General features: G+C 39.5%; 1 protein-coding gene across 11 annotated transcripts in view; it reads right to left on the reverse strand.

Moving 5' to 3' along the window:
• CELF2 (CUGBP Elav-like family member 2) overlaps positions 1-22,607 on the reverse strand; it is a 363,207-nt gene that overhangs the window by 46,828 nt on the left and 293,772 nt on the right. For 6 of the 11 annotated variants that reach the window (XM_070947540.1, XM_070947538.1, XM_070947536.1 and 3 more), the window contains 3 exons: positions 19,168-19,247; positions 8,464-8,622; positions 106-189 (listed from right to left, as the gene is read on the reverse strand). In XM_070947540.1, the coding sequence (XP_070803641.1) occupies positions 106-189; positions 8,464-8,622; positions 19,168-19,247 (323 nt within the window). The remainder of the gene's footprint in view (positions 1-105; positions 190-8,463; positions 8,623-19,167; positions 19,248-22,607) is intronic. The other 5 variants (XM_070947548.1, XM_070947547.1, XM_070947544.1 and 2 more) reach the window with 1 other exon arrangement.

A 22,607-nucleotide genomic window follows, 5' to 3' on the forward strand; every position in this document is an offset into this window, starting at 1 on the left:
AAATTAACAGTAACAACATCAATGGGGTTAATAACGCAACAAGTTAAGATTAAAGCAAAATTATCTGAATCAAATTAAATTTGGGATACTTATAGTTTCCTTTACATTTATACAGTCTCTTGCTTCTGCCTGGTGTTGGAATGAAGGTCCCCAGAGCCGATGCTGTAAATCCATATTAATGTCTAATCTCTATTAAGAAACACACAGACACTGGGGAAACTCAATAACATTGCTGCTTTAAAACAATTAATCAATTTACTCTTTTTTTAACTGCCAGGTGCTAAATCTATTTCAGCCCAACATAGTGTGACTAATCATTGCCCTGTGCAGTCTAGCAGTTAGCATAACTCATCCTGGTTAATCACAAGAGTATTTTCCACCTCCCCCACTTAAAAAGAGAAGCTAGTTTCCTTAACATGGTTTGTAGGACTGGTCCTGAAAAACGCATAACCTCACAATGGCCTCTTCTTTTTCACAGAGTTGTGTTCACACAGGAAATCAAAAATGATCTGCGTGTAGGTGCACTATTTTGATAATCCAACTGTATAGAATATTACCTAGGCACAACCGATTGATTTTTAATGGAGGCAGTTGATATATTCAGTTGCCAATCAACATTGCTGAGATGCTGTATCAGGGGATAACCTTGGAACCCGTTCCTGATCATACACATAACCAAGTTCCCACATTGGCTAAGTCTTGGTTTGTTTAACCCACATTTGGTTGGGATCACAACATAGTCTAGGTCATCAACCATCACTTAGAAATCACAATGGCTGGTTTCGCATAACATGTTAAAACGAGTCAAACCACATTTGAGCATATTGTAACGTGTGAATAAAGCTACAGAAAGACGGAACCATTTTTCATTGGATCAGTGATGATTCCAAGTGACATAGAATTTGTAATAACAGAGGTAGCCTCCTAGTGTAAGATTTCATTATGAATGAAAGGCTTAAATGTATATGAAAAAGTGTCAGTTATCAATGAATGGGGATTAGGGAGGAAGTAGGGTTAGGGTGAGCATTTTGGGAAAAGCTGTCCACTTTTCTGAATGAATGAGATGGAGGAGAGAATCTGCCAGGTGGTATGAATGGGATGGGGAAAAAAGACAGATTAATCCCCCCAACAGAATTAAAGGAAAGGAAAGAGGAGGAGAATGTGGAATCTGCTCGGAACAGAATGAAATGAATTATATTACAAATGAGAAGTATGAAAAAGGATGGTGGGTTTGATGATGAAGCGAGGGAGGTTGTGGATAAGAAAAAAGCAAATAAAAGGAAAACGGAGAGAAAGACATGGCATAATGTGTATAGAGAAGAAAAGAGTCACAGAACAGAACTGAAATTAATGCTATAAATCTCTGTGCCGAAGAGAAAAAATGATGACAAGGAAGTTGTAAATACTGGGAAAATGTTGAAAAATGTATGGCTAATAGAGGGTATAACTGGGCTTGATTTGTTATGGTGCGCCTATCTATTTGTGTAACTTGTATGCGAAGAGAGCATCTATGTCTGATAAACTGGACAATGCCATTATTGTTGTCTTAGTCAAAGGAAAAGATAGTATCAGTGAATTTTAAAAATATAAGGTGTCAGTTTGCTAAGCATGGAAATGCATTTGGTGAATAGAGATGATCAAAACTTGGGAAATGCCTTTATGCTGGACAACAGATGTACTGTCCAGATTTTTGGATTTCAGCAGATCATTGAGAAATGTGAATGTAAGAAAGCTTATAGTAGATTTAAAGAACACATATAAACTTGAGTTGTTGAATGGTGAACATTCATTGAATCTTCATGTTATGGAATTAATTGCTGACTATCAGAACTAATCATTTTGAATGATTCAACATCAAGCATGTAATAAGATCTGGATGTTTGACTTAGGGACTTAGTTATTAGTATAACAAATGTATATATGGAAAGCTTATGATGACATTAGATGTATTTTGGGTGGGCATGAGAATGTGTATCCTTACATACAAATGATGTAATGGAGGTTAAAAACCCAAATGATTGTAGTGAATATTTAACTGTATGATGCACAGAGGATATGAATCTGTATGTGTTGGCAGAATGATTGCTAAAGTTGGGGAGAAGGAAGGAAGGAAGGAAGGAAGGAAGGAAGGAAGGAAGGAAGGAAGGAAGTAGGGAGGGAAGGAAGAAAGGAAACTTAAGTCTTGCAAATGCTAGTAAAAATATAATAGGTAGTTGTGTGATTTGTGTGAAGAATGAAAGCTTGTTGCAAGCTTGGCAACTTTAAGACTTGTGGACTTCAAATCCCAGAATTCTCCAGCCAACATGGGATAGTTGAAGACTATGAGTCTACTACTTCAATTCCCAGACGTCCTCACTCAGCATTCTGGGAGTTGAAGTCCACAAGTCTTAAAGTTGCCAAGGTTGGACACTCCGGATATTTTACATGGACGTGAGAATTAGGCATGTCAGGTGAACCACAAGTAACATGAATTCTGTGGGAATGGGTTAGTTTAGAAGCACATGCAGTAAAACAGGAAGAGATGGGATCAAAGATGTCTGGGAAGAGAGAAAAAAATGATGAGATTATTCAGTGATAGAGAGAGGATGACTGAGAATAAAATTGCAAAAGAAATACATGGAGGAAGAGTTTGCGGGTCTAAAGAAAGGCAAAGACAGGAAACCATGGTTGGGGTGAATGGAGGAGATCCTGAAAAAAGCAGAAAGGTATAGAATTTCAAGGACCAAAGCCAGGAGATGCCCATTGTGGATGTTCATGTAAAATAAATTTAGAGTTTCTTTTCTGTTCCCCTAACTTCTGCTTCCAGTTTCTTTTGCCTAAAGAAACTTGCATGTCCCACAGTGGAGATCAAAGCTTACCCTAAGCTTTGTAAAATGTCTTATTCTGACTGATGTCCCAATGAATACTGAAGGTCCTTTCTAATGTTGTTGTCCTAATCCTTCAAACCAAACTGTCATTCTAAGTTGCATGGAAAACCTGGTCGCGATATAGCTAACTACCGCAATTTGATCAAAGCAGGCAGTTGCTTATGCAGCTTAATAGATGAGTGGAAAGGGGAGGAAAGAAGGTGCTGTAAAAATGCATTGGTTAACTGGAAACCTGAACCATCTCACCAAGGGAAAAGAAATCTTTTCAAATTGACATCCAATTACGAAATTTAAAATAGCTGTATTGAATGAAAGCCCACGATGCTACTCCTGTGTACTGATGCTGCATTCAGAAAATATAATTGTGGAGCTTGGCCCCCTTTATCTAAATGCACAGCAGGGAAAGGCGACAAAGGTGGAGGAAGTGACAAACAACATAATTCAGATCATTGAGAAATTTAGATAATTATTTTTTCCCCTCCTGTGTAGAAGACTGCCATGGAACATTTTCATATTCATTAATTCTGTATATTTATGAACAACCAATGTCAGTCACGATGCAATGGGTGTAGAATGACTTGGGATCTGAAGAACTTGAGATCTGGAGGGGTGCAGAAGACAATCAAGTCTTCAAACACAGATCGTGAAATGCTCAGGTACACAGGGATGGGGGAATAGCTTGAAGAAAGAATTTGGGAATGCTTATTATTTATTATTATATTTCTATACCGCCTTTCTCCCGTAGGACTCAAGGCGGTGTACAGTCAAGAAAAATATAGACACACAAACATATTATTATTTGTCCCTGCGAGATTCCCCCCTGCACTGTTGCTTTTTTTAAACCAAACTTGTTTGTTTATTTATTTATTTTGTCAAACATGTACGAGATAACAGATATAAGTATAAACATGGATATGAACACAGGGAATGGGTATGAATAAATGGGGACAGTAGGCACATTAGTGCGCTTATGCACGTCCCTTACAGACCTCTTAGGACTGGGGTGGGGTCAACAGTAGACAGTCTAAGGTTAAAGTTTTGGGGGTTTGGGGATGAAACCACAGAGTCAGGTAGTGAATTCCAGGCATTGACCACTCTGTTGCTGAAGTCATATTTTCTGCAATCGAGTTTGGAGCGGTTTACCTTGAGTTTGTATCTATTATGTGATCATGTATTGTTGTGGTTGAAGCTGAAGTAGTCATTGACAGGATGTTGTAGCAGATAATTTTGTGTACTACAAAAGCTTAGGTCAAACTTTAGGTGGCGTAGTTCTAGGTTGTCCAGGTCCAAAATTTCAAGCCTGGTGGCATAAGGGATTCTGTTGTGAGCAGAGGAGTGAAGGACTTTTCTCGTGAAATATCTCTGGACTCGCTCAATTGTATTAATGTCCGATATACGCTGCGGATTCCAGGCAGATGAGCTGTATTCGAGAATTGGTCTAGCAAAAGTTTTGTATGCCCTAGTTTGCAGAACAATGTTACCGGAGAAGAAGCTTTGTAAGATTAGGTTAACAACTCTTAATGTATGACTTTGAAGTCAATATGATGGAAAACATATTTAAACCATCAGGAAACACTGACTTCTTTTCTGTATCAGTATCTAGTGAGGACATAAGGAAAACTTAACAGACAGGGACAATAAAAGTTCTTTAGGTCTCAAGGCCTCCTTCCCAACCTTCCCACTGAATTTAGATGACAGTTTCCATAATTCCCAGTAGGGAATTCTTGCAATTGTACTTCCAGCACGTTTTGTGAATACATAGTTGGTGTAAACTGGTTTAGCTATGGAGGTTCTCTCTCCTGGATCAAATCTTGAATATTTCTTTTTTCGCAGGGAAGTGGTACGTTTGTATCTTTGCACATCAGGTGAATCATGTAAAGCTGTATGGTGTCTTATTTGTTCGGCGGTCACATGTTATGTGAAGGCAGGAATTGCGATTTGTTAATCTGGGTTTCAGAAGGCAGCCAGTCAGTCTTCAGTTGACCTGATTAAGTGTGTTGTATTTAGTGAATCTAACCATTGCATTTTGCAAGATGTGGTTTGCACATGTAAATGGGAAAAGATTTTTTAACAATGGCCTCGCCACCAGGCTGCCAAATGTAAACTGCCAAATGCTGCTTAGGATAATGTCATTCTGGCAAAACAGCTCTAATTATGTTGTTTAATACTTGCTTCTTACATTGCATTTGAAAAGCAAACATCTTTGTACACTATCATGGTGAACCAATTGTGGAAGAGATTTATTTATCTGCCAAAAACTGGGTTTTTTTCTACATACATGCTAAAGAAATGGTTGCCTTCACCTAATGCATTTAACTGATTCTTAAATTGCCCATTTTATGGACTTGTGCAACAATCAGTCCTAAACTAACCAAATAATTTTACAATATATTAAGTTGTGTACACATATACACACAAGGTAAGTAAAGAAATGAAGCTTAGCTTGTTGTGTGAATGCAGCCAGTCAGTCTTCAGTTGACCTGGTTAAATGTGGACACAGCTAAAATATAATCCAAATAACCCTCTCCTAAAAATATACCAGCCACTGAATATCTCCATATGACAAAAAGCTTGCAAATTGATTTCTCATTCAATTTTTTTTACATTACCAAATCCAAAAACACTAAAATAGAAATTATATACTTGCTTTATCTAATGCAAAAAAGGTTCTGACATAACAGCCTAGATTAAGCTATAATGAGGATAGACAGTTAGTGGCTTAGCATGTGCTAAAAACCCTGCCATGTTGGGTGAATTAGGCTATCATATGAAGCCAGAATATAACTTATTTTTCTCAGCATACAGTATGTGAACACAAGGATTGTGTTGTATTAGTTAAAGCACTGAGAATAAAGTGTTGCGTGAATACATTTTGGAAACAAAACAAAACAAAACAAAACAAAACAAAACAAAACAAAACAAAACAAAACAAAACAAAACTAAACTAAACTAAACTAAACTATTCTAATTTATTCCATAAAAAATGTTGCCTGTCTATCCAACATTCTTAACCAAGTCAGTAATAACCCTAGAGGTTGCATTTATATGATGATTCGCACTTGCTTAGTGCTAATTGTTACGTGTTGTGTAAATGCAAACCACTATTTATTTATTCCTTGCATTCCTATCTTGCATTTTTGCTGACAACCCAAAGTTTGGTTGCTTGACATAGAAGTGTTGTCAACTTCGAACTGAACCTGGCCGCAGCCAATTTTCTGTTCCTCAGTTGGCACATAGAGGGGGAAGGAGATTGGAATGCATTACTGGACACAACAAAGAGCTTTCTCCTGAGAACCAAGGTCATCTCTACTGGCAACCAATAAGATTGGGGAAGGAGTGCCCGAAGAGCCCGCCAATTAACCCCATTGGCCAACATGACCTGTGATACTTGGGGATGGGGTTATTTCCTAGTTTAATTATACTGAAACCGCGGGAAAAATTTAGACTTGGCTTTCCATTGAAGCTGTGCCGATATGATGTACTCATTAAAGAAGATCTTTGAGAAAGAGCCAAGTCTCAGAGTTCTGATTTGTTTGGGTTCGTTAGTCAGAGCCTTGACAAGTGTATTATGCACATCCAGAAAATGGGGTGGTGGGAAAGGGGGAGACCAAACAGACAGTGTGTGATGGTGGCATTTGTGTGATGTTCCTTTGGCATCAGGGCAGTTTCAGATGATGTCGAGCCAAAAAAGAGGAAGCATGTTGTGTGAACCCAGCCATTGTGAAGCAGCCATTTAGGGGAGAGGACACATTTGAAAAAGAAAATTAGGATGATATGTGAGAATGTGTGAAGCGAACAGAGCTTCCACCAAATGCTTCCGGGTCAGGATTACAAAAATTAGAGAGAATTGATGGTTTCTTTATTGAACCCCTTAGTACAAATTGAACATGTCTACTTAGAAACAAATCCCATTAAAATCAATGGGCCTTATTTCTGGGTAATGAGAGATACAGACTGCAGCTCCAAATACAGGTAGCCCTCAAATTGCAACAGTTCATTAGGTGACTCTTCGAAGTTACAATGGCACTGAAAAAAGTGATTTATGGCCGTTTTTTACACTTACGACGGTAGCAGCACTCCAATGGCCACATGATCGAAATTTAGATGCCTGGCAATTGACTCATACTTATGACGGTTGCAGTGTCCTGGGGGGGTCATGTGATCTTCTGATAAGCAAAGTCAATGGGGAAGCTAGATTCACTTAACAACCGTGTTACTAATTTATTTATTTATTATTTATTTATTTTTCATATTTGTATACCGCCCTACTCCCGAAGGACTCAGGGCGGTGAACAGCCATAATAAATACAAATACATATAGAAGTTAAAAACTATTAAGAAACAGATTAAGTAATTTAGGCTCAAAGATTAAAAACATCCAAATTTATCTAAAGAGGTTTAAAAACCCAATTTAAAAGCCAGTTTAAAAGCCAATTAAAAAGGGAGAGTTAGGCCAGACCAGCTTGTTGGAATAGAAATGTTTTCAGGGTTTAACACCTGCAGTGAATCACTTTAACAAGAAAGATCGTAAAAATGGGGCATAACTCACTTATCAAATGTCTCACTTAACAACGGAAATGTTGGGCTCCTTTGTGGTCCTAAGATGAGGACTACCTGTATAGGCAAGGTACTGTTACTAACCCTGTTACTTAACTGAACAACTGCAGGGTTTCACTTAACCACGGTGGCAAGAAAGGTCATAACATGGGGCAAAACTCACTTCACAACTCCTTCACTTAGCAACAGAAACTTTGGGCTCAATTGTGGTCGTAAGTCGAGGACTACCTGTATTTGAATTTCAACCGTGTTCTTCCCAGAGGTGCTTTTTCAAAAGGCAACTGGACTTCCTTTTTCCAGCTGCCTTTTGAAAAAGCATCTTTTGGGACAATCATGACCTGGCTGACTGAGAATCTCCATAGTAAAGAACTGTATTCCTCATAGTATACGTTTGACCTTGTTACTGAATTAACCCATTTTCTAATTTTGCATTAGATGTTGAATAAACCCACTGCTTTCACACAACAGCCTATTCCATGTAACAAGTAAGTGAGCCATTAACCAAGCTGAGCATGCTGTGTGAATGCAGCGTCTAAAATTTGAAATTGAGCTGGTTGGCGTAGACAACCTTTATCTGAAAGGCAGAGATTCAATTTTCAGTGATAACATGTTGTTAAAGCGTCTTAAGCTATTAAAAGAGATAAATATACAGAATCCATTGCTAAGAAAAAGACAAAAATGTAGATTTCACATCACTGTCTAAAACGTTTCGAGTGGTGTAAAATGCTCAGAACTGCAGTTAAAAATGCAAACATCTCTATCTGCATGCTTGCAGGGATATCCTCAGAATACAATCGTTCACCCAGAAACTTCATCTATTAAAATGTGACAGCATCAATTGGAGGAAATCTCATTGCAATCTCTATCTTAATCTCAGATGTTCTTTCACATTCCTTGCAGGACAATTTGATGCAATGAATTCGTTTCCTCAACCCTTTCGCAATAGAGATGCTCCCTGCTTTATTTAAACCATGCCCACTTAACCCAGCATGGCAAGCTTGCTTTGAAAATATTGTAAACAAATGTGATGATTACTTACAGCCAGGTACTGTGGGGTAAATCCTCCAAGGCCTGTAAGGTTTCCCCATGTGGCAGTATTGAGCTGTTGCATTTGTTGTGCCAATTGCTGTTGTAAACGTCTTTGCTCTTTGTCCTTTTGGGTATCAGCAAACTTCACGACAATTGGTGAAGAACAGCCCTGTGGTTGGACAGATTGGTGGGGAAAAAGGTCTATCACACATTTCCAGCTAGGTGGCAGCACCTAGCCGACCTTGGCTGATCTCAGACCTGGTTAGTACTTAAACGAGAGAAGGCCACGGGGGATTGACTAGCAGAGTTGACTTGCCTGAGAAGTCAGAAATACAAAAATATCTTGGGAGATCACTTCTGTGCTGTTGTCAGGAAAACTTCACGAATGCGTTGAGGTAGACATCAGGAGCTGAACTTGATTGGTGGGAGTATTTACTATGCGATTGAAGACACTGGTTTAAATTTTGGGCCCCTTGTTTAATTTAGAAGGGGGCGTGATGGCTCAGAGTTTAAAGATACTGAGCTCGTCAGCTGGAAAGCTGACGGTCTGGGTTCGAGACCCGAGCACCGCGCAACGGGTGAGCTCCCGTTCCTTGCTGCAGCTCCTGTCCACCTAGCAGTTTGAAAGCATGTAAATGCGAGATTAATAGGTACCACTTTGGTGGGAAAATAACAGTGTTCTGTGCGCCTTTGGCATATAGCCATGCTAGCCACATGACTGCAGAAAATGTCTTTGGACAACACTGGCTTCCTCGGCCGAAAAACGGAGATAAACACTGTGCCTTAGAGTCAGACACGACCGGACAGGGAAACCTTTACCTTTACAATTAAATTTAATTTTGTCTCTGTATCTTTTATTTGAATTGGAAAGAAAACTTCCATTCACAATCATTTTTAAGTATCAGGGGCTACGTGATGCTTTAGCCATCGTTGGCTGGTATGTGAGGTCAGATTGGTTAGCGCTAGATGGGATAAATTACTAAGCATCAAGTTCGACTCAGAGGAGATGTTACAATAATTCTGATACATCTGCATGAGTCTTTTTCAGTTCTTTTTTTTTTTTTAGATGGTCTATAATTTTGCAACTGATTATAGGACCCCATAACATGTGGATAGTCAAAAGATTTCAGAATCTCATGGAGCATTGCAGAGGGGATCCCAAAAGTCAAAATGGTAGTTGTGTTTGTGGCTGCCACCTTGACATATTTGACCCCTAAGCTTCATCTGCTGCAAACATTCCTGGTTAGCATGATGTCTTAACACTCATTGCTCGGGAAATTCACCCCCTTCTCTCCACCCCAATATATTCCATACCATCCCTTCCTGCACATCCCAAAAATCTGCTCCAGAGATTGAGGGAACCTCCAAAGCAGATCAAAACATTGGATAGGATGGTATGTAAAGAGGCTCAAACTGTATGCCAATTTCAGAAATCTGTTTGGGTGACATTTTAGCTTACAAATGCATCCGTTAATTTGGCATTGGTCTCTCTTAATGGTTAATCCTTTTTTTTTTGGTCTTAGTTGTTTTGGCTTTGAGTAATGAGGAAGGAAGAAAGGATGGAAGAGAAAAAGGAAAGAAGGAAGATTTCTCCTTTTTTCCCCATATTTCTCCACATTTTCCAAGTCTGAATATTAATTAAATCTTTATGCTAATCAGATTTTTTTATTCTAATTAGACTTGTGAAGCAGGAATGTCCTGATTTGTTACAGTTCAAAAAAGAAATTAAAAGTCAAAACTTGGTTTATCAACTTGTCTTCTTTCTAACCTGACTATGATCTAACTAAGCAGAGTTACTTCCAGGCCAGATTTAATAGAAAGCTCTAATCTAGAGAGTTAGGTGTTATCCTGTTCCCCCCCCAAAATAAGACATCCCTTGATAATAAGCCCAATTGGGCTTTTGAGCGCATGGCAATAAGGCCAAGCGCTTATTTCAGGGTTCAAAAAAATATAAAACAAAGTCTTATTTTCAGGGAAACACAGTAGAAGCAGGCAAGAAACTGTAAGAGGAGAAATGGGAAAGGATGAACCCAACCTAACAACTTCTGCTTAATTTTGTAACCTATAAACTGTTGCTCAGTGACTGTTGGGAACTGTTATGAGTTTTTCTTTCTTCTTTGCAAAGTTTTAAACTTTAACTGATCACTCCATTATTTTAAAATAAATCAAAATTTTACAGTTCTATGAAATTTTACCTGGATATGCATATGTATGTATGTATGTATGTATGTATGTATGTATGTATGTATGTATGCATTATATACTGTATACTGTTGCCAGCAGTTTAGACATGAATGGCTGTGTGTTGCGTTAATTTAAGGGGACAGCATATTTACACTGATATACAACCTGTATACTCACTACTTTACATTGTAGCCAAGTGTCATTTCTTCAGTGTTGCCACATGAAAAGATATACTTAAATATTTACAAAATGTGAGGGGGTGTACTCGCTTCTGTGATATACTGTACATACATATATATATATGAGCTTCACTGTATTTAGTGCAATTTTCAAGGACCTTTGCTTAGGAATGTGCCACAGAATGGTTTAAAACAGGGGTGTCAAACTCAGGGCCTGCAGGCCTTATCTGGCCAGTGAGGTGCTTAGATGTGGCCCATGGAAAACAAACTAAAAACAAAACAAGAGTGTGCAATAAGGGACAGGAAAGGAGAAAGGGAAAGAGGAAAGACAGAGAAGGAAAGATGGGAAGAGAGCAAGGAAGGAAAAAGAAGGAAAGAGGGGAAGGAAGAAGAAAGGAGAATGAAGAGGGAAGGAAAGAGAAGTGAAGAAAAGAGAAGGAAGGAAGGAAGGAAGGAAGGAAGGAAGGAAGGAAGGAAGGAAGGAAGGAAGGAAGGGAGATTATAATGAGAGTGAGGGAGGGTCTGAGGGAAGCCCTGCCTTAGTACTTGGCCACCACAGGTGCCCCTGACACAAATGATGTTGAGCTGGCCACGCCCACCCCGGTCCCCCGAGGTCAAACACAACCCTGATGCGGCCCTCAATGAAATGGAGTTTGACACCCCTGGTTTAAAAGAATTCTGTTCCTCTTCTTAGTTATATATATATATATATATGTATATGTATATATATAAAACAAATTAATAAAATAACTGGTGCATATTTTATTTTTCCTGAAGAACGCCACTCGAAAAGAGATCGGGAATTCCCAAGAAATAATTGTGCTTTCATATAATTGTGCTTTCGCTGTCTGTCCTGCGGGTGTGGTGCCATTTATATCCAGCTTGCAAGCCAAACACTTAAAACGGGATCCACTTTGGGATATGTGCTTTCTGTATTGATACAGGCAGTCCTCATTTAGCATCTGCCTCATTTAGTGACCATTTGCAGTTCCAACAAAGAAGAAAGAGTAACTTTGCAAACCGTTCCTTTCCTTTACCACTTTCGCAGGTTTATAAAGCAAAGGAAAGTATGAAGTTAAGTCCAGGGGGGTTCACTTAATGATGACTTCACTTAATGACCAAGTGGCCGGTCCCAACGCTGGTTGCTGAAAGACTACTGTACTTAGCAGCCACAGGATATGGAGTTTTGGGTAGAAAACTCCTCTGATTGAAATTAGATGTTCATGGCTTTTGAGAAGCAGAAGAATTCATTGTTTTGCTTGCTTAAATTATTTGGGGGGAAAAATAAAAATATTTGTAGAGAGATGGGAAGTCAAAATTAGGTAAATGCACAGAAGTAGAGGGATTATGTGGGTTCACCCTGGCATAAACTTTGCTTCCCCTGGGCATCTTAAAATATTAATGCAAAACATGCTCTAAGAAACCTGCAGCAGATCCCAGCTTCCCCAGGTTAAAAGACAGAAAAGGAAACATTGATCAAAAAAATCTAGTTCATGGAAGATCTCTTAGGAGAAACAAGCGCCGCTTCCAACAGATATTAAGTGTAGCTCTTCAAATCTTTTCTGAAGGAAGCAGAAATAAATTTCAAGGACAAGAACACGAGATGCTTTTCCCAGACAATACTTGCAAGCTCTCCGTTTCCATGTGGCATCTGATATTCTATTTATGAATGCTTAACCGGCTGTAAATTGTATAAAACATTACAGAAGCATTTGATGAATCTATAATTTGCCTAACACTCCCCCCCCTCTGCGTCATATTTCATCTGGGTAGCGAATTTTAATAGGACCAACCTCATGCAGATTGAAAACATACAAATCAAAATGGCTCTGAATAATAAAAAAAAAAATAGGGAGGTTATGGCTGTAACGTATTTGTTCCATCGTTAAAGAAGAAAAAAAAGGGGGTGGGATTAGATTTCTCTAAGTGCATCAGTGGTGGGTTTCAATTTTTTTTACTACTGGTTCTGTAGGTGTGGCTTGGTGGACGTGGCTTGGTGTGCATGGCAGGGGAAGGATACTGTAAAATTTCCATTCCCACCCCAGAAGGCTACTGCAAATCCCCATTTCCTCCCGATCAGCTGGGACTTGGGAGGCAGAGAATAGATGGGGGCAGGGCCAGTCAGAACTTTTACTACCGGTTCTCCGAACTACTCAAAATTCCTACTATCGGTTCTCCAGAACTGGTCAGAACCTGCTGAAACCCACCTCTGAAGTGCATGAATATATACACTCACATATATACCTATATGAGATTAAAATGCGGTGGTAATCACAGGTTTATAAAGCACGTGATTACAAAAATAGGAGGGTAGGGGGTAGGTAAACAGCCATGAAAATAGTTATTTATTTTGGAAGACATCTGTTTTTTCAGTATGGGGTTATTTTTGGATATTGTTCTCTTATTGAAAACATGTTTTGTCTTAGCAGCAAGCAAAGGCGAGATGACAGTCCTGAAAACAGGACGCTGAGTCCTAGGTAACTTTCATCTGAAACCAATTGTTTGATGCACATTCTACCTTTTGAAAATAATGTTCTTTGCATTAAAAAAAAAATCCAGCCGAACAGCCCTAGGAGCAATATAGTTTCTGGTTGACTTTCCAGATTGAATATTCTTTGTTGACAGTCAACTGTTTACTGCAGGGGCGTCGAGATTATTAATGGTCAAGGACAATAAAGAAAAGCAGCAGAATATTTAGATTGGAAGCTGCTTTCTCCAGTTTGGAAGCTTCCGGGTATATTGAGATGGTGACTTTTGAATTTTCTAGTCAGGGAAGCATGGGATCTGTAATCCCATCACATCTGAAGAACAGCAGAGAGGTGGAAGCCAAGCTAAATAAATTGCATTATTCCTTTTCTTATTGACACTTGCTATCTATCCTTCCTTCCTTCCTTCCTTCCTTCCTTCCTTCCTTCCTTCCTTCCTTCCTTCCTTCCTTCCTTTTTTTCCTTCCTTCCTTCCTTCCTTCCTTCCTTCCTTCCTTCCTTCCTTCCTTCCTTCCTTCCTTCCTTCCTTTTACTTTATAACATCTCGACTTTTTAAATAGATATTTTAAAAAATCTTATGATACAGGCATTTCACCAAAAACATATATATTTAAAGCATACTGCACAAGAAGCAATCCATATTCACACATTATGTTTTGGCCCATTTATACCAGATTTGTCCTTTAGAGCTGTTCCTATTAGGTGTGGAAAGGCAATTGTTCTTTTGTTTTCATGATTCTTGATTTTCACAAGAGCCATGCTAAAGCCAATTGGGATTAATCTGAACACCATCTTTCTATGAAAACTGGGATATTTTTGCCTTTCAATGGAAACTTTGCCCCCTGCTTGGGCATTGTCAAAAGCTACTCTAGAATTGGCATGAAGAAGTAAGAATGCCAAGCTTGATTTGAAACTGACAAAATGAAACACAGGCAGTCCTCGTCTTAAAACAAGTTCATTTAGTGACCAAGTTACACTGAAAAAAAGGGACTTATGACCGTTTTTCACAATAGCGACTGTCGCCGCATCCCCATGGTTATATGATCAACATTCAGACACTTGGCAACTGTCTTATATTTAAAACAGTTGCCGTGTCCAGGGGTCATGTGATCTCCTTTTGCGATCTTCGGACAAGCAAAGTTCATGGGGAAGCCAATTTCACCTAACAAACATGTTACTAACTTAACAATGGCAGCGATTTACTTTAACAACCGTGGCAAGGAAGGTTGCAAAATGGGGGGGAAAACTCACAGCAACTGTCTCGCTTAGCAACAGAAATATTGGGCTCCATTGTGGTTGTATGTCGAGGACTACCTGTACAGTGATAAAGTCCTACAGTACCGGACAGAAGGACTTTCTTCCCTGGGCAAATATATGCTGCGTAGTAGATGGTTTTGCATAAACTATGACTGACAGGATGTGGTGTGATGAAAGATACAATGGAAGCAGCTTTTCAGATTAGAGCAAATCAATAAGGGAGAATATTTGTAGCTCAGGGTTGAAAAAAGGGGGTCCTTGGTGCTCTCCGAGCTTGGTGGTTTCCCTGCAGGCATTTCATTACCCAACTAGGTAACATCATCAATACAAGAAGAGAGTGAGGTTTCTATTCTATTCTATTCTATTCTATTCTATTCTATTCTATTCTATTCTATTCTATTCTATTCTATTCTATTCTATTCTATTCTATTCTATTCTATTCTACTCTACTCTACTCTACTCTACTCTACTCTACTCTACTCTACTCTACTCTATTCCTTCTATAGAATATTTGTAGCTCAAAATTGAATTATGGGGTCCTTGGTGCTCGCTGAGCTTGGTGGTTTCCCTGCAGACATTTCATTACCCAACTAGGTAACATCATCAGTGGACTGATTATCAGTACAGGATGCTTCAGATTCGAGCAGAGCACCCATTCAGGATGCCCCTCCTTCCCTTATTCACATTTTTTTTCTGGTTGAATGCGCCGTCTTCCTTCAAATATTAACCAAGCAGCATGGAATAATGAAATATGTTTCATTCATGCTACGTATATACAGCATCCATCAGCCTCGTGAGGTGCTGTTACTTAGAAAAGGATAAAGACACTTTCCTGGTTATCCTAGAGAGCAGGAATGGAACTAATAGCTTTAAATGACAGGAGGCTTGCTTTCAACCGAACATTAGGAAAATATGCTGATGACAAAAAGTAATTTTAAAAAGGAACCACATGGTTAAAAGAGGGTGCTTTTGATCTGCAATTGCCTTATCCAAGGGCGCTGAATTAGAGCAATATTTTCCAAAGTTGGCAACTTTAAGGTGTGTGTACACCAACTCCCATAATTCCTCAGCCGGCATGCTTAAGAGGATTCTAGGAACACCACTGGCTGGGGAATTCCGGTAGTTAAAGTTCAGACATGCCTGACTAGGTTACTAGGTGACTAGCTGGTGGTTCGAATCCCTAGTACAGGTCTCCTGTGTGAGCAGGGGGTTGGACTAGATGATCATCCGTGGTTTCGGGGTGGAGTACCATCAGTACGCTGATGACACCCAGCTGTACATCTCCACCCCAGACCACCCCAACGATGCCCTTGAAGTAATGTCCCGGTGCCTGGAGGCCGTATGGATCTAGATGGGGAGAAACAGGCTCAGACTCAACCCATCCAAGACCGAGTGGCTGTGGTTTCCGACGTCCCAATATAGTCAGCTGGTGCCATCGCTGACTATTGGGGGCGAAGCATTGGCCCCCACGGAGAGGGCTCGCAACTTGGGTGTCCTCCTGGATTCACGGCTGTCTTTAGAAGAGCACTTGACGGCCGTGACCGGGAGGATTTTTCATCAGGTTCGCCTGATTCGCCAGTTGCGTCCCTTTCTGGATCGGGACTCGTTACGCACGGTCACTCATGCCCTCGTCACCTCCCGTCTGGACTATTGTAACGCTCTCTACATGGGGCTCCCCTTGAGGAGCACTCGGAGGCTCCAACTGGCGCAGAGTGCGGCCGCGCGGGTGGTGATGGGAGCGACGTGGCGCTCCCATGTAACGCCTCTCCTGCGCGAGCTGCACTGGCTCCCGGTGGTCTTCCGAGTGCGCTTCAAGGTTTTGGTCATCACCTTTAGAGCGCTCCATGGCTTAGGACCTGGTTATTTATGGGACCGCCTGCTACCACCAATAGCCTCCCACCGACCAGTACGCTCCCATAGAGAGGGGCTCCTCCGGGTGCCGTCGGCCAAACAATGTAGACTGGCGGCCCCCAGCGGGAGAGCCTTCTCTGTGGGGGCACCTACTGTCTGGAACGAGCTCCCCCCCGAGATACGGAGGATTCCGGATCTGCGTACCTTCCGTCGCACGCTTAAGACGTTCCTATTCCAGCAAGCCGGCCTGACCTAAACTTTTCCTCTTTTAAATGGGAATTTTAAATTTGGTTTTAAATTATTGGGGTTTTAAAACGGTTCAGCCAAATTTATTTAATTGGTTTTATCTCTATTTTAAATTTTGTATTTATATGTTTTATTTCATGGCTGTTCACCGCCCTGAGTCCTTCGGGAGTAGGGCGGTATACAAATTTAATAAAATGAAAATGAAATGAAAAAATGACCTCCAAGGTCCCTTCCAACTCTGTTACTGTTACATCTTAAAGTTGCCAACTCTGAAAGAAACTCAACAAGATGGCGCATAAAGCCCTCTCTCCTTCTCCTTCTATGAAACTTCCATCTTCAACCTTTTTGCATTAACTGGGGATTGGACCAAACAATTTTTTTTTTCCAGTATTAAAAGCACATCCAAAACTGTGGATCTCTATATATTGGACTGCCTCTATTGCTGTAAAAATGAGATTGGAGAACTGCTTGTTGATCATACCAGAATGGAGAGAACTCAAAGGAAACTGGCCAAAACATAATGTGGGAAATATCCCTCATAGATCTACTATCCTGTAGGAGAAAAATTATAATTTTGTAATATACAAAACGCCCTGTGTGAACAGTTGAATGATTCCCACCCCGCCACCGGCAGGTGATAATAGCACTTTCACAACTAATCCTGTCTTCTGTTACCTTATCTCTTTGTCAATGAGCCACCATTCTGTATCCTGGCACAACAGCCAATTCAGTTGTTGTAATTGTACCGGACACAATTTGGCATCTCTGCTAATCTAACATGCTTCCACAAGATCAATATGCATCTAGAAGGGTGCCATGCCTTAGGAGCAGGAAGCTTCAAGTCCCATCCAACTTTGCCAGTGTAGCCAAGATCTGTGGGAATTTCCCCCCCCCCCCCCAAATGGATTAGTTCTCAGGGAACCAAGTCAGAATCCTTAGTATCGTTTTGGGGTTTTTTTCCTCGCAAAATTATCATAAGTTTTTAAAACTTAGGCAAATAAACATCGAATTCAAGTGTCTGAAATTTTCAATCAAAGATATGCGAAGTATACTCTATCTATCTGTCTATCTATCTATCTATCTATCTATCTATCTATCTATCTATCTATATCCATCCTTTTGTCTTTAGGCAAAACATAATAGAATAAACTCGCTAAAATATTAAAAGCAGGCCACATAAAAGGATGGAGATTATATATATATAATATATTATATTATAATATAATATATATATATATATATATACAGTATATAATATTCTGCACACAGAAGCATGCGTCTTTTCGAGTGAATTGCATTCTTTTCTGTGGCAAGCATCACGTCTAATACAATCTAAAAAAAATGGATAGCACTGAAAAGAAAGACAAATTGATTATAAAATATCGAAATAATTTCAAATGAAGGCTGGAGAACAACGGACACTGCAATGCCAATATCAGTGTTTCTCAAGAATACGTAAGACATTTCCATGCATTTTTTTAAAAAAAATATTTTCATTGTTTTCTTTCTTTGCTCATCACACAAAGCCATTCAACGACACAGACCAAATAATTTTGGGATTTTAGTTCCCAGCATGCTTTGGGAGGTTAGAGCATTTGCAAAATATATATTTTTTGCATATATATTTGAACGTTCCTCATCTCAAGAGGGTTTTTTTTTTAAAAAAAAAAAAGCAAGAAAAAAGTGCACATTACATCCAAATGCTTAAGAAGAATTAATTAATACACAGATACACAGTACAGAATACAATAGAACATGCTGTCTTAAATGATTAATTCAGAAGATCCAGAATAAGACACAGTCAACTCATGAGGCATTTTGTGTGTGTGTGTGTGTGTGTGTGTGTGCAAAATTCTGAAAAATCATGGACTGGGCTGGAGGGAGCTCCTTTTTTTAAAAAAATAAAAAAAATAAAATTGAAAATGCAGGGATAATTTAAACTTGAATATGTCAAGTCAATGATGGAATCAAAGTTTGCTGTCTCTAGCAATTCGTTTCATGTGGGCCTAATGTGAATGTTTACTAGCCCCTTGGAATAAGGGGATACTTCTAAACAGATAGGAAAGAATATATATATATATATACATATATATATGCCTTTTTGGCTGTACTTGGCCAATTCGAGTTTAGGCTTGGCAGCCTTGCAAAGGCCAGCTTTGTTATTAGTTTTTTTTTTAAAATCAAAAATTATTCTCGGGTAAATCAGCACCCTAAATGCCAGACAGCAAAATGACATGTCAACAAACTTTTTTTTTTAAAAAAATCTGAATGCCACTAAAAGGAGGGCACAACAACAGAGTGATCTGTTCTCAGATCATTAAGAGAAGCAAATGTCCCAGAAACAAAAGAGTTGGGAGGTGGGGAGAGAGATGTAAGGGGGGAAATGGGGCTTAGTGAACTTGGAAGGTTTGCCTAGGACTGTCATACATCTGATCTTCTCCAAGAGAGCACAGCTTTACATTCTCAGTCATATGCACAAAAAAAACAATGAAAGGGCATATGATACAGTACCTCCATGGTCTGGGACTGGTGCATAGCTTTGATTGCATTCTGTGCCATTGCCCTTGTCGAAAACGTGACAAACGCACAGCCTGTGGGAACAGGGGGCAGGGAGCAGGAAAGACAAAAAAAGAAAAAAAAAGAAAAAAAGAAAAAAAGAAAGAACAAAAGAAAAGAAAAGAAAAGAACAACAAAGACAAAAAGGGTTGGACGCTTGTTAAACCAACACAGTCTACGAGAACGGCCACAAGACGACACTGTTCTCTGTAGTACATAAATTAAAAAAAGAAAAGAAAAGAAAAACAAACAAAAAAAATAAAAAAGTGAAAATAAAAAACAAAAACAAAAATAACCCAATTCCCTAACTGATTTGCTTCAGCAGAGCTGAGTTGATCATCGGGAGGGAGAAGGAAAGGAAAATTGGGGGAGGGGAGGGAGGGAGAGGGAAGGCTGAGACTCAGTGGGAAAATGACCACAATATGGCTATTTTCCTCATTCTTTAAAAGCAGCGTTTCTCAACCTTGGGACCTTTAGAAGCGGCGGACTTCAACTCCCAGAATTCCACAGTTAGTATGCTGGTTGTGGAATTCTGGAAGTTGAAGTCCACTCATCTTAAATGTTCCCAGAATTGAGAAAATGCTGCTCTAAAGAACAGGATTGGAAATAGGCAAGACTGCTTATATTTTAATTTACATTTAACAGGGTCCCTTAAAGATCCTCATAACTTATGTCTAAGCATTCAAACTTGTTTATTTAAAATCACAGTAAAACTTCCACTTGCTTCATTAGCAACCACCACCATTAGTGATTGAATTAAACCAAATTAAGTCTCTTTGGTCATTGACATAGCAATACCTACAATAGAAATAAGACTGGAAATCAAACTGTATGCTTAGAGGAACCTGGGCTTGTATATCAATCCTGATGGGTCTTAAAATTGACTTTAGATCGTTCTGAATAAACTCAGCTAACTGAACACATGAGCGACTTGTTCTATTTCATTGTATAATGTGAGAATAAGGCTTCGTTCCGCCACCAAAATGTGTCAAATCCGTGAAGCAACCACAGTTCAGAGATCTTGGGTTTTCAGAGAGGGGGTTACACAACCTTTTAAATCATAGTTTTCTAACCTTGGCAACTTTAAGACACATGGACTTCAACTCCCAGAATTCCTCAGTCAACATAGCTAGCTGGGGAATTCTGGGAGTTGAAATTCACATGACTTAAAGAACTTTAGCAAATTTGGGAAACCCTGTCTTAAATGGTTAGGTTGGTGTTGTGATTCAAGCTCTGCATTACATCTCACCCACCATCTTGCAGATTGACAAATCCCCCTCCCTTCTGGGTGGCACTATTTGAAACCCAAATACCCATGATTCTGGGTCTTTAATGATGATTTATTCTGATTCTTATGTTCAGGTTTAAGCTTCTAACCTCCGATACTTCCTTCGGTGCTTAAGTTTAGGCAAATAAGTCTGCTTTCTCCGCCTAACTAAATTGAGACACCAATTAGGTCTTCTTCTTTGAGGTTCTGCAGTCTCTTCCTATCTCCAGATTTCAGGTGAGGTTGTGGGGAAGGGCAGAATTTAGGAGAAAGGCTTATGGTTGGTGACTTAACGTACTCCTTATTTTAATTGAAGGGGACATTGGAGAAGTTTGACAGGAGACTGTTGGGCAGTCCTGATGTTCTAAACACTTCATGTTTAGAACTCCTAAAGTTCTATGAGAAGATCATTATCTGGTAACCTGGAGTGGAGACCAGATCAATGATATCCTTTCTTGAAAGCAACATTGTAAAAGCCATCCTTCTTTGGGACTTGGGCATTTTTGGGAAGTTAGTAACTACTATAATCTTTCCATCCATTGGTGTCTTCTGCCAATGGATGACCATCTCCATCATTTTACGATCACTAGGATAACATTTTACTCATCTTTTTTTTTTTTTTTGGAAACATAAGGCGCTTCTACGGAAACGGTCTCATGTCAACATTTTATGCATCTAGGCAACTTATTGGTTTTGTGCGTTGTGAAAAAGCTTCCCTTTTATCTGTGTACATTAAATTCAATCTTCTCTACAGTCAAATAATTGCCTCAAGGATTCTCTACAGATTGCAGCTCTTAGCTGATTTGGGCTGATCTCAAAAAAAAACAAAAACAAAAAACCAAAGCAGAATTGTACCTACCGTGTTTTTCCCAAAATAAGACTGGGTCTTATATTAATTTTTGCTCCAAAAGACGCATTATGGCTTAGTTTCTGGTTAGGTCTTATTTTGGGGGAAATACAGTATTAAATGCCTGTCTGCTGACGATCTTAACTGGGGCTTATTTTTGGGTAGGGCTTATATTACGAGCATCCTGAAAAATCATGCTAGGGCTTATTTTCCGGTGAGTTCTTTTGGAAAAATGCAATGGTAAAGGTATTGTAGCCGAAGAAAATTATATGGACATGTCCATATTATCAACAGGGATTAAGTTCAGTGAGGATGTCTTTTATTCTTCTGTAAGTTAAGCATCACTTTCACAACTGATTCTTCACTGACATCCTATTTGTGCAGGAGGGAAGACTGATGGGAGCCCAACTCATATCAATCTTCTTCCTTGGCTTAGCTTGGTGGGATGATACAAAAGTGAACGTGCATTTATTACTGGTCCTAACCCCGGTGGGTTTAATTTGATGTTGGCTATTTTGGATTACTGTGTCATTTCCAGAGATGGGCAGTTTAAATAAGCATGAGAGGTAAGATCTGCAGATACAGATAGTCCTCGATTTACAAACATTCGTTTAGTGACCGTTTGAAGTTACAACGGCACTGGAAAAAGTGCCTTAGGACCATTTTTCATACTTACAACCACTGCAGCCTCCCCATGGTCACATGATCAAAATTTAGACACTGGCCAACTGATTCATATTTATGACAGTTGCAGCGTCCCAGGCTCATGTGATTCACCTTTTGCGACCTTCCAACGAGCAAAGTCAATGGGGAAGCCAGATTCACTTAACAATCTTGTTACTAACTTAACAGCTGCTGTGGTTCAATTAACAATTGTGGCAAGAATGGTTGTAAAATGGGACAAAATTCACTTAAATGTCTCAATTTTGGCTCAGTTGTAAATCGAGGCCATCTGTACTGGCAATCCTCCTCAACGTGAGAGCTGGAAATGGGATTTGTGAGGCCAAAATACACCAGTACAGACTGGAGAAGGGCAAACTGCATTGAACACTGGAATATTTTAGAAACAAGAAGAAAAGTTGGCCTCTCAAATGCCTTCCGAGAATCTATATGAACCCTAGTTTGAAAGACTACATCATTTTCGACTATGCTAGAAAAGGCAACGGCTGGGTTCCTTATCTGGTGCCTTCAATCTGCATTGGACTACAGACTTCATCATCCTCAATCAGCATGGTCAATGAATAGGGATGCTGGGAATTTGGCTTAAAAACATAAGGAAGA

The sequence above is a fragment of the Pituophis catenifer genome, unplaced genomic scaffold (genome assembly GCF_029215685.1).
Source record: "Pituophis catenifer annectens isolate HBS135680 unplaced genomic scaffold, rPitCat1.0.hap2 SCAF_7, whole genome shotgun sequence".
Taxonomy (NCBI): Eukaryota; Metazoa; Chordata; class Lepidosauria; order Squamata; family Colubridae; genus Pituophis; species Pituophis catenifer.